Source organism: Hypomesus nipponensis, chromosome 27, assembly GCF_054491055.1.
Source record: "Hypomesus nipponensis isolate SF chromosome 27, ASM5449105v1, whole genome shotgun sequence".
In the NCBI taxonomy this organism is placed as follows: domain Eukaryota; kingdom Metazoa; phylum Chordata; class Actinopteri; order Osmeriformes; family Osmeridae; genus Hypomesus; species Hypomesus nipponensis.
The window spans coordinates 5,904,845-5,917,033 of record NC_140387.1 but is presented as its reverse complement, the minus strand read 5'-3'; the positions used below and the strand labels follow the sequence as shown (position 1 = coordinate 5,917,033).

The 12,189-nt window shown below is 49.9% G+C and overlaps 1 protein-coding gene across 2 annotated transcripts; it reads right to left on the bottom strand.

The window, feature by feature from the left end:
* Window positions 1-334: 334 nt before the first annotated feature.
* Window positions 335-8,986, bottom strand: septin5b (septin 5b). Of its 2 annotated transcripts, XM_084693553.1 has the most exons (12): window positions 7,903-8,986; window positions 7,720-7,733; window positions 6,213-6,303; window positions 5,984-6,070; window positions 5,507-5,630; window positions 5,284-5,418; window positions 5,083-5,200; window positions 4,818-4,919; window positions 4,619-4,715; window positions 4,346-4,481; window positions 1,762-1,864; window positions 335-1,334 (listed from the first exon to the last, which is right to left on the bottom strand). In XM_084693553.1, exons 1-12 carry the CDS (start codon window positions 7,943-7,945, stop codon window positions 1,272-1,274), a joined length of 1,113 nt encoding a protein of 370 aa, XP_084549679.1. In that variant the 5' UTR covers window positions 7,946-8,986; the 3' UTR covers window positions 335-1,271. The 2 variants fall into 2 exon arrangements, with proteins under 2 accessions (XP_084549679.1, XP_084549678.1); XM_084693552.1 differs by lacking the exon at window positions 7,903-8,986 and having other exon boundaries at window positions 7,720-7,866.
* Between the last annotated feature and the right edge of the window lie 3,203 nt (window positions 8,987-12,189).

Sequence of the window (12,189 nt, the reverse complement as noted above, 5' to 3'; positions counted from 1 at the left end):
GTAGCTACCCCACTACTGTTTAGTCAGCAAGGTCTTGTTACGCGGAAGCATAGTGGATGACGTGCTATACAAAGACAGATGTTCCTTTAAAAGCCCATTCAGCTTAGTCCTATTCGAAATCATGAGATCCATACAGCGTTTACTGTAAAACACCAAAGGCTCCTTTTAAATGCCAGAGTATGGGCATGCGCGGAATTCCAATACCCGCCTCCACCAGCCTCAGGACAGTAAAACTTTTACAAGCTTTAAAAAATGCACACGTGATGTACCACGACATGAAACTAGGTGATTTCACAATTAATGAAGGACACCCAGGCATGTACACACTGTGATGTAAAAGTGTCTCAACATTGTTTTTATTATTGATGAGCATTATGAGTCGCCGTCTGTAACCTCGACTGTGTGAACAACATGCTGACAATATTTTAATTAACAGACAAAATAACCTCACATCCATGTACACTACTCACATGTGTGCCATGCTAATGTCTGGTAGCTGGCCAATAACATATGAGATTACATCACTGGTTTGTCTGCAACAAATTGTAAGATTATTGATTGTTGTGCAATGCTTCTAAACTAATAGTACACCCCAGAGGAAGTCCTTGAACGTTAGAGAGACAATGCCTGTGGAACCTAATTGTCATCACTTTGGCTTCTATTCTGCTGGTCAAAAAAATGACACCATTTTTACTGACACAAACACACCCTTTTTTCTGTCTGTGTCTCTCTCACACACACACAACCATGTTTGACACACACACAGGCTAACACCGTGGAATAAACAGACAAAAAGAGAATAAATTAACTATTCAATAAATAAACGAGCTCACTGTGGGACTTAGTAGGTCAAGTAGTGCATAGGAAGTACTCAAATCTACATGAATGACAAACCACTTTCCCTTCAGTAAATCTAACAACAACTGATGTGTAAGGTAACAAAGTGCAATCTACAAAGATTCTACAAAGATACTACAAAGCTTGGCTATACTTGGCTATAGACTGGATCCAACAGAAAAGCTTGTTTAAAAAAAAAAAAAAAACATAACTGAAGACTGTTCTCGCTGGGTTTATCCTGTGGGGATTTTTCTACCAAAAACAGGTGACATGCACATTATTTATTTGTTCTTAGGAAACCAAGCCTGTTATCCCAGGCAATCGGAGACAATGTCAACTCGCCGACATCCTGGTGTCATGTCGTGTTGAATTGGACCCGTGGAGCTCCGCCCATGTAAACAGTGGTTGGGCGCGAGGCGGAGGAAGACGAGGCATCACAGGTCTTGCTCGTGCATTTGCTGCTGCATCTTCTGTAGCATCTGCTGCATCCTTCTCAACTGCAGGGAGGAGAGAGAGAGGATGAGGGAGAGAGAGAGTGAGGATGAGAGAGAGAGAAAGAGAGAGTGAGGATGAGAGAGAGAGAGAGAGAGAGAGAGAGAGAGAGAGAGAGAAAGAGAGAGTGAGGATGAGAGAGAGAGAGAAAGAGAGAGGATGAGGAGAGAGAGAATGAGAGAGAGAGAAAGAGAGAGGATGAGGGAGAGAGAGGATGGGAGAGAGAGAGGATGCAAGAGAGAGAGAGAGAGGATGAGGGAGAGAGAAAGAGAGAGGATGAGGGAGAGAGAAAGAGAGAGGATGAGGGAGAGAGGGGATGCGAGAGAGAGCGAGCGGATGCGCGAGAGAGAGAGAGAGCGAAGAGATCGGCACACCCACAGAAACCACTAAGCTGTACAGTAGCAGCTTGGGCTGGAACAGTGGGTCTCGTACCTCTTCATCCTTCATCTTGATCAGCTTCTCCGTCTCCACGTCCGGAGTAGACAGGGGCAAGATGGGGATCGGGCTCTCGACACGGTTAACAGCATTCATCTTACTGCAACACACACACATGCACAAGACAAGAGTGAGCCCAAATGACACACACACAAACTTAAGACTGGGTCTGCCCTGAACACAAATATTTACACACACACACACACACACACACAATACAGGAGTGAGCACTAAACACCCACACACACAAAAGAGTGAGCCTTCTTCATACAAACACACACAGTAATCAAGCGTTAAGGACTGGGGATAGAGACAGGTTTAGCAAGGAGGTGAGAGAGGCTGAACGAAAACGGCTAAACACCAGTTCCCCGCTAACGACTCTGCTTCTGTCTGGAGAGGGCTCAGGCAGATTAACATCTACTAGCCCAGAGCCCCCCACTCCACTAGCCCCCCACTCCACTAGCCCCCCACTCCACTAGCCCCACACTCCACTAGCCCCACACTCCACTAGCCCCCCACTCCACTAGCCCCACACTCCACTAGCCCCACACTCCACTAGCCCCACACTCCACTAGCCCCACACTCCACTAGCCCCACACTCCACTAGCCCCACACTCCACTAGCCCCACACTCCACTAGCCCCCCACTCCACTAGCCCCACACTCCACTAGCCCCACACTCCACTAGCCCCACACTCCACTAGCCCCACACTCCACTAGCCCCACACTCCACTAGCCCCCCACTCCACTAGCCCCACACTCCACTAGCCCCCCACTCCACTAGCCCCACACTCCACTAGCCCCACACTCCACTAGCCCCACACTCCACTAGCCCCACACTCCACTAGCCCCCCACTCCACTAGCCCCACACTCCACTAGCCCCCCACTCCACTAGCCCCACACTCCACTAGCCCCACACTCCACTAGCCCCACACTCCACTAGCCCCCCACTCCACTAGCCCCACACTCCACTAGCCCCCCACTCCACTAGCCCCCCACTCCACTAGCCCCACACTCCACTAGCCCCCCACTCCACTAGCCCCACACTCCACTAGCCCCCCACTCCACTAGCCCCACACTCCACTAGCCCCACACTCCACTAGCCCCCCACTCCACTAGCCCCACACTCCACTAGCCCCACACTCCACTAGCCCCCCACTCCACTAGCCCCCCACTCCACTAGCCCCACACTCCACTAGCCCCACACTCCACTAGCCCCACACTCCACTAGCCCCACACTCCACTAGCCCCCCACTCCACTAGCCCCCCACTCCACTAGCCCCACACTCCACTAGCCCCCCACTCCACTAGCCCCACACTCCACTAGCCCCACACTCCACTAGCCCCACACTCCACTAGCCCCCCACTCCACTAGCCCCCCACTCCACTAGCCCCACACTCCACTAGCCCCACACTCCACTAGCCCCACACTCCACTAGCCCCCCACTCCACTAGCCCCACACTCCACTAGCCCCACACTCCACTAGCCCCACACTCCACGAGCCCCCCACTCCACTAGCCCCACACTCCACTAGCCCCCCACTCCACTAGCCCCCCACTCCACTAGCCCCCCACTCCACTAGCCCCACACTCCACTAGCCCCCCACTCCACTAGCCCCACACTCCACTAGCCCCCCACTCCACTAGCCCCCCACTCCACTAGCCCCCCACTCCACTAGCCCCCCACTCCACTAGCCCCCCACTCCACTAGCCCCCCACTCCACTAGCCCCCCACTCCACTAGCCCCCCACTCCACTAGCCCCACACTCCACTAGCCCCCCACTCCACTAGCCCCACACTCCACTAGCCCCACACTCCACTAGCCCCACACTCCACTAGCCCCACACTCCACTAGCCCCACACTCCACTAGCCCCACACTCCACTAGCCCCACACTCCACTAGCCACCCACTCCACTAGCCCCACACTCCCGCCTGGCCAACGGCCTGAAACTAATTCTACTGCAGATTTAAAAGACAATTGGACTGTCCTGAACGACACCTTCCCTCACGCCATAAGAACAGCTTCTTTCCGTCTGCTACTGGCCTCTTCAACAAGGCCAAGGACTGCCACTGACATTGAACTATCTATGTTATCTATTTTAAGTCTGACACCTATTCCACTACGCACAAGCCACCTCGATCTCTTTTGCACTCTGCTGCCCATTCATATTCTCATATATACATTTCATATTTTAAATGGTTTAATTTGTTCGATGAACTAATTCTAAGAATTACATTTACATTTAGTCATTTAGCAGACGCTCTTATCCAGAGCGACTTACAGTAAGTACAGGGACATTCTCCCCAAGGCAAGTAGGGTGAAGTGCCTTGCCCAAGGACACAGTCATTTGGCACGATCGGGAATCGTACTAGCAACCTTCTGATTAATAGCCCAACTCCCTAACCGCTCAGCCATCTGACTCCAGTCAGATTAAACAGACTTGTACTTTTTTACTTTTCCTACCACCTTCCTGCCAAAGCAAATTCAGTGTTTGTGTAAACCTACATGGCGAATAAACCTAATTCAGATTCTGATCTGATCCTTAAACACACACGCACGCACACACACACTGCATCTACCTGGTCATGATCTGGATGCACTGGGCTCTGTAGTTTTCATAGTGACAGTCGCAGGTGATGTCCTTCAGGTCATGCATGTGCGTTCTGATTAGCATAGTCCTCAGCTTGACAAAGTCACAGTGGGACTGGTTCTCCACTAGAGACACACACACACACACACAGTAGCGTCAACATTAGGATGAATCCAAAACAGAATACTGGAAAGTGATATTTGGGAGATCACTGGAACCCTCTTAGGACGGTGCAGAGCAGAGCAAGGTGGTGGGGTCCTACCCTCCACAATGCCCCATGGGTAAAGCCTTCCTCTTACTCTCTGGCCTCGGGCCTCCACCACAGTATTGCTGCCGATCACGGCAAAAGGAGTGCTCTCCTAAAACACACACACGCACGTCGTTTTTTTGGGGGGAGGGAGGACAGGGGAAGTGATGCGACTTGGAGGTGTGCGTGACACACGGCCGAGGGGAGCACCCACCTTCAGCTCTCGGTCTTTCTGCTTGAAGTCCTCCTCTTCATCGGAGTCACAGTCGGGGAACTGGTACACCTTGATCCCCAGCTTGTCTATCTCCTCCCTCAGCTGAACGGACAAGGAGGGGGGGGGGGAAAGTGGAAGGTGAAGAAGACGCCTGGAGGGAGTTTACAGTCAATCCGGACGCTACGGGATCCTCGGAGGGTCGCCCCGACCGCGGGTTCCCTCTCCGCTGCGCGCCGGCTCCGCTGCGCGCCGGCTCTGGCCTTACCCGGTCTTTCAGCTTTCGGATCTCGGTGGGCGTGAGGCAGTCTGCTTTGGAGATGAGCGGGACCACGTTGACCTTGTCCTGCAGTGCCTTCATGAACTCCACGTCGACCGGGCGCAGCCTGTGGATGGTCACCAGCTCAGCGTGAGGGCGCGTGCGTGTTTGGAGTGTGTGTGTGTGTGTGTGTGTGCGAGCTTGTCTTACCCATGTCCAAAGGGGGGTATAAAGTAGAGACAGCAGTGGACTCGGCTGTCCTGGATGTTTTTCCTGTTCAGTCCGCTCTCGTCTCTGAAGTACTGCTCAAACTGCTGATCGATGTAGTCCGTGATGGGCCTCCAGCTGGCAACATATAACCAATCATGTCGTGAAAACCCATAAAAGTATCATCGAGTCGACCGCAGTGACGGGCAGTTCCACACTCGCGTACCACTCCGTATTGTTGACGGCGTCTCCGAAGCCTGGTGTGTCTACGATAGTGAGCTTCAGCTTGACGCCTTTCTCCTCGATATCAACGGTGTACTTGGTGATCTCCACTGTCTGGCTGATACGCTCTAGAGCAAGACACGCACACACAGAATCAGAATGGGGCGCCATGAAAGTTTGCACAGATACGGAATTTGCTTTGGCAGGAAGGTGCATACAGTTGAAACATATAGGAACCTTCAATTTAAATATGTGGACTATCTAGACTAAGGGTACATAAACTAGCAATACGAAATGGAGTTAGAATTCAAATCAAATATACAATAAAATACAGAAAACCCTGGTGAGAGCGTTTCGCTAACCGGTAGTGAATTTGCTTGTTAGCATCCTCCATATAGACTCTTGTCATGACCTGAAGCAACACTGCCTCATCATAAAAAAGGGATACAACTGTGACTTTTGACAGTTATTGTAGCCTCACCCTCAGCATTGAGCAGTTTCCTGTCCTTGTGCAAGTCGGTTAGAAACAGGCTGTTCACCAGAGTGGATTTACCCAGGCCGGACTCCCCTGGAGAACAATCGTAAAAGTCATTTTCACACTACTCACAATTCAGTATACGTTCTGGTCATAACTAGATATGACCAGTATACGTTCTGGTCATAAACTGGTCTGTTTTTACTGCCTCCCCTTCATGGCTCTGCCCTCTCACCTGCAACCATGAGGGTGAAGTCAAATCCTTTCTTCACAGACTTCCTGTGCACCTGGTTGGGGAGGGTTGCGAACCCAACGTACTCTTTCTCCTAGAGTACCCAGAGACACAGAAGCAAGTCACACACGTGACCAATCAGTGCAAGACCTCACAGAAGTCGTCGTGTCATTGGCGGAGACAGCTAGCGCACGAGGAACCATCCGATGACACACAGCTACTCCCTCGCCATCGCACGGCTCCGGAAGGCAACATGGCTGCCATGTTAGTAGGGCATTCCCATAATTCCCTTCATGTTTTATTGAGGCAGCAGGCAGAGGGGTATTCTGGGAGAGGGAGCTTGCCCTGAGGATGTCCACAGACCGACCAGTAATACGCTGTGGCAGGCTGGCAGATCTTCTCATGGGGGGAGGGGAGAGCTACTGCATTTAACACACTGTCGCATACAAGCTCTGAAGCTCATGGTCCACAGAGCATCTCTCCCAAGGACTAAAAGACTCGTTATTCATGTGTGCTTGTGCGTGTGTATGTGTGTTACTTGGTCCACCTCGTTGGTTGGCATTTCCTCCAGTTGAGCGCTCTCTACTGAGATCTCGTGAGGAATACCAACACAAGGAGCATCCAATGTGCCTGTGAGTTATGTAAAAGTGTAAATTGTTTCGCAGGATATGAGCACAGATCAATGCGCAAGTGACTGTGTGTGTGTGTTTGGGGGGGTCGTTTTGTGTGTGTGTGTGTGTGGGGGGGGGGGAGCGTGGCATAATCATCCGTGAGTAGATCAGCTTTAGAAAGGCACAGAGACCAGAAGAAAAACTCTCTAAAATCTCCCAAACAAGAGATGAGATGGACTGGAGTTGCTATGGAGACAGGATTGATTTTGACAAATTTGTTGTTCAGACATTACGCCCACGTGCGCCATTAATGGGGAACTGTCTAAACCTCTTTCCATAGACCAGTAAAGCTATGCTGGATACTGGCTGTAGGCAAGCCCTTGAGAGATGGTTGAAGAAAGGACAAGAACCCTAGGTATTCATCGACTGTAAAACTTTCGAAAACATTATGACTTAAATTATGAGACGAATTACTGTACATCCTCCTCACACACCTTGCAGTGTATTGCAGGGATGTTACCTGGGCCAACAACCGCCTATGCCAGTGATCCGCGCGCAGCTTGAACATACAACCACTGGACGCGCGCACTAACCCAGGCGACACAATAGCAGCTCAGTAACTCGCAGTTGGTTGAGCAGAAACAAAAACAGGCAAGAACACCATCCTAATTTGGGTCACACACCGGTTATAGGCGGATTCAACAATTTTGCTAAATGTACGTAGTGAATCTCGTTCATTTCCCTCCAAACGAAGCCCAGCTTGTTTATAAACCACGTCTGTTCATACACAGATCATATGGACATGAATCACACCGACAAATTAGATTACGTTGACTGAATTCTCAAATGATCTCTCTCTTTCTTTCTTTTTTCATTGAACGTGCTTCATAAATGCTTACCTCTACATCATCTCCTGAGTAGTATACGCGATGGAATGATCCAGTGCGTCCATGGACAAGGAAGGCACACATTAGTGGCAGGTGAAAGATGAAGCCACCAATACGGGAGCAAGAGAGAACAGTAGAATGAAGGGGAAAACAACTGATTGATAATTGATTAAGTATGCTGCAAACATGCCTTACCTGATTTGAGCGTTCTGCTCTTGTACCTCGTGCTGGTCGTCATCTTGGCCGCCGGAAAACAGCTGGATTCGTTCACGTTCTTGCGCGCTCCAGTTGAATGTGTCGTACACGAGCAATTTCACATAATTAACAAACTATTGCCGTGTAAACTAGAATGCATTGTAAGATACGTCCAAATGAAATGCTACGCTAACGATCTATCGTTTTATATAATGCAGAAAAATATCAAAATAAAAGCAGATTCTGACAATGGTGTGGAGGAGTTGGAGTGTCATCCCTGATACCCCCACAAGGTGGCAGCCTTATGACACTTTAAAACGGGTGGGTCGTTTTGGACCCTATACGGTGTTTGAACCGTATAGGTTGGACATGGAACCCCGAGAAGGAATGTATGCCATGGCATTCTCTGTCCTATATGTTGCGTGTCTACACTGTGCAGCATCAACCAAGGGCTGCTATACCATAGGAAACCTGCTGACAAGAAGGTATTTTATCTAAACCACGTCAGTCAATGTCAGGCTGTCTTTGCCCCTTCCGCTCCCCAGGGAACCACAGCACATTTATCTAAAACATCAAAGCCATCACAGTCCTCCATTAGGCCCCACTAAGCAGTGCGGTCCAACAGTGGTGATTGTGACTGGTGCTCTCACACATTCCCCCACACATCTAAATATAGATAGCCTGCTGGGAAATTTGTCTGCGTTTTGGAAGAAAATGTGTAAATTATAAAGTTGATCAGGAACTCTGTTAGCAAACTGCTGAGTCTCTAAACCCTTTGGCGCCTCACGTGGCAGCATGGTTTTTGCTGTGCCTTGGTTATTGGCAAATGTTTCCTGGTGTATATTCACATTTACATTTAGTCATTTCCCTCAAGGATCACAATGACTCTTGTTGGTTAGTCGTAACTGATTGCCCAAGGACACAGCGTCATTTACCAAACAATGGAGCCAATCACTTTGCAGACAGAGAAACAGGTCGGTCGTTATCAGTTGTGTCCTGTGTTGCACTCATGTACGAGTTCTGTGAGGTCCATTGTAAAGACCCTACCCAGAGAGGAACACAGGGGCATGAAGAAACAATCACATGACATCGAAGAGCAACAAATAAAAGGAGAGCGCTACTAGATGACTGAGACAAAAAGAAAGAGTGAGTGAGGGGAAGATAGAGAGAGGGAGAGAACGAGAGCAATGAAGAGTGAGAGGGAGGGAAGGGGGGGGGGGGGGAGGGAGAGAGAGAGCAATAAAGAGTGAGAGGGAGAGAGGGGGAGAGAGAGAGAGAGAGTGAGCAATGTGGAGCCCACATCCTGCAGGGCTGACACATACCTGCGGAGGGGAAGGGATGGTAAGGGAACAATGATGGGAACACAGGACTAGGGCAGAGGCTGGGTGGCCATGACCGACTTGTTTCCTCTGCTTTCACACCAGCTGAAGTACAGGTTCTGACAATGAGTTCCCAGCTGCACTCCCCCCCCCCCCCCCAAGACCCCCACCCTCACACAAACACTGGCAACCCAAACAATCTTGACCACACTCCCCAAAGCCACAGCGATGGTCTTTTCTCATGTCTCCATCATGACTTTAGCCTTGTGGATATCCAGCTCGGGAGGGACAATGTTCTCTACTCACACACAGAAATGTCTGGGGTCCACAGCTTCTTTTCTACTTCTCCATTTCCCCTGCTGACTCTTATCTTATCCAACCTAAACCTCTGCTTCACCCCCAGGGGAGGTCTGGAACATTCTTTCAGTCACACCGATACATCTCCACAGCAATGCCACAATCATAATTCTCGAATTAACAATCTCACAGCCCTTGCACTGAACGTTTTTACCGACGCGATCAATCCAGGTCAAGTCCGACATGATTTCCTTTCATATTCTTACAAGGCCAGCAGTTATTGTTCTATCAGATGTGCTAATGACCAGGAGGTGGACGTGACCTCAGTGTAATAACGGAAGCATGGACATCAGCCAGAAGCAACAATGCTGGAGCGCGTGGCTTCGTTTGCCTTTTTCAGTCAGCGCATGATATTGACGAGCCACTAGCACACTTTTGCTTGTCCAGTACATACCTGCAATGTTACAGGAGATGAGTCTTCTGAACTAACGAGGATATTTAATATTCCCTGAGACCCAGAGTACAATCTAAATGGACTCATGGACTAAATGTCTTGTTGAGATGTTAGGGGTTTATTTCACAGTATGGAGTGAGCGTGCGTGGCCGTGTGTGCATGAGTGCGGGTCTGCTGCGCACACCGCGACCTGCGTGTGGATTTGAGCGTGGCCCCCCTGTTGATCCCCACACACAGAGGTGTCGCACAGGGTCACATGATGACTTCAGCCAGGATATGAGAGAAGGTCACTGGTTGGAGGGTCCACACCCACACAATGGCCCATCACACGGGCTCCTCCGTGGCTCCCTATAGAGAACACTAAATCACAGAAGGAACACCGTATTGTTCTGAACAAGTTGTTTCTCCTTTTCCCCTCCCCAGAAAAACAATCGAGGGAGAAGACAGGGGCGGGCAAAGCCGGAGAAACGTTATTTTTTCCGAGCGCAGACTGATAGAAAAGAGAGAATTGGTGGTGTGTTGTTCTTTTCACAACATTCTGCAAAGGAAGAACCTTTTGCACCTTGTTTTCAGAATGGTGTGAGTGTAACAGTGATACTGTGTGAAGTTTTATCGTGCTAAATTGCAGAGAGGAAGAGACAGGCAGAGAAGTAAGAGGGCGAGAGAAAGACAGTCTTGAAGTCACTCTGTTATCTCCCTGATTGCTCTTAATGACAACAGGAAATAGTGTTGTTCCAAGGAGGAAATGGGCTGAATGTAGAGATAAGGCCGAAATGGTCCCGGAAATCAAAACAAGCACATGTAAAAACAACAAGAGGAGACCAGAAGAGTTATTTGACACTCAAGACTCACTAAGAGAGCTGACTCACAAACGTGTCCCTTCAGACCAGAATAAGAAAGATTAATCCACTCTAGGATTTAGGATGACGAGATCAAGTCTGGATTTTACACGTACAACGTCCACCCCTGTCCAGAACTGTGCCACCCGACTTTACTTTGGCAGTTGGGCAAGGTCATCTTATCAAGATGAGTCACAACACTTGTCCAGCTGATACCATCAACAGCAAAAAAACAGCCCGAAAAAAAACAAACCCTATAAATACACAGCAATGTAAACAATGTGCCCCGTCTGTCTCCAGTGGGGAAAAACCCTGAGGAGAAAGACAGTGTGACCGCAGCTGGCTTCACCACCATCAGAAACACAGAGCGGCCCCTGGCAGCGTCTCAATCCTGAACTGGGGCCTCCTCTCCCCTGTCCTACCCTCGGCCTACAGTCCACGCTCTCTGCGCTTCCACAAGCAGGTCCCACACCAGCTGAGGAGATGTGGAGGAGTCACAGGGAGAGTTCAGAGGAAGGAGGCCAGGGGGCACACATTTGGGCAGCAAGGTTGGGCAAGTTAATAGGGTTAGTGAGACATCAGAAGACCAGTTAAGGCCCTAAAACCCAAATGACCCTAAAGTGAGGGGTGACGCATCTCAATTCCTTCCCCATGACTCCTCATGTCCAGAAACCCCCCCCCCCCCGACTGACTCCAGCAGGCCGGTTATCGCGCACAGCATGATGACACATAGTCATTTAGTAGACGCTCTTATCCAGAGCGACTTACTGTAAGTACAGGGACATTCCCCCGAGGCAAGTAGGGTGAAGTGCCTTGCCCAAGGACACGACACCATTTTGCATGGCCCGGGAATCAAACTGGCAACCTTCAGACTACTATCCCAATTCCCTAACCGCTCGGCCACCTGACTCCCACGAGGACACAAGAGGCCATATTCTACCCACCTTATAGGCAACAGGAATATATCATGTCGTCCCCAGTCTCTCTGACAATCTTTGTGACGTCGATATGTTGATTGCGGAGGTCACCTGTGGCCAGAGGTTGTGCTTACTCAGAGAAAAGAAGCCTCAGGAAGGCATCAAACATAAGAAGCGAGTGGCAGACCCATACAGTAGCTGGTGTGTCAGTATGAAAATAATAAAGAGTTGACGTGGAGAAGAAATGCGTTGGGGAGGGGAAGGGGGTTCACAGAGAACAATGGCCAGGACAGGGAAGTTATAAGAGACAGGACATCCTAGCAATTTTCCTTCCTTTCAGTACCCCCCCCCCCTCCCCCCACCACCACCACCACCACAACCACAACCACAACCACCACCTCGCTTCACTCCTGTCAATTATGACTGAGCCACACTTGACAGAACACACTAGAGAATCGAAG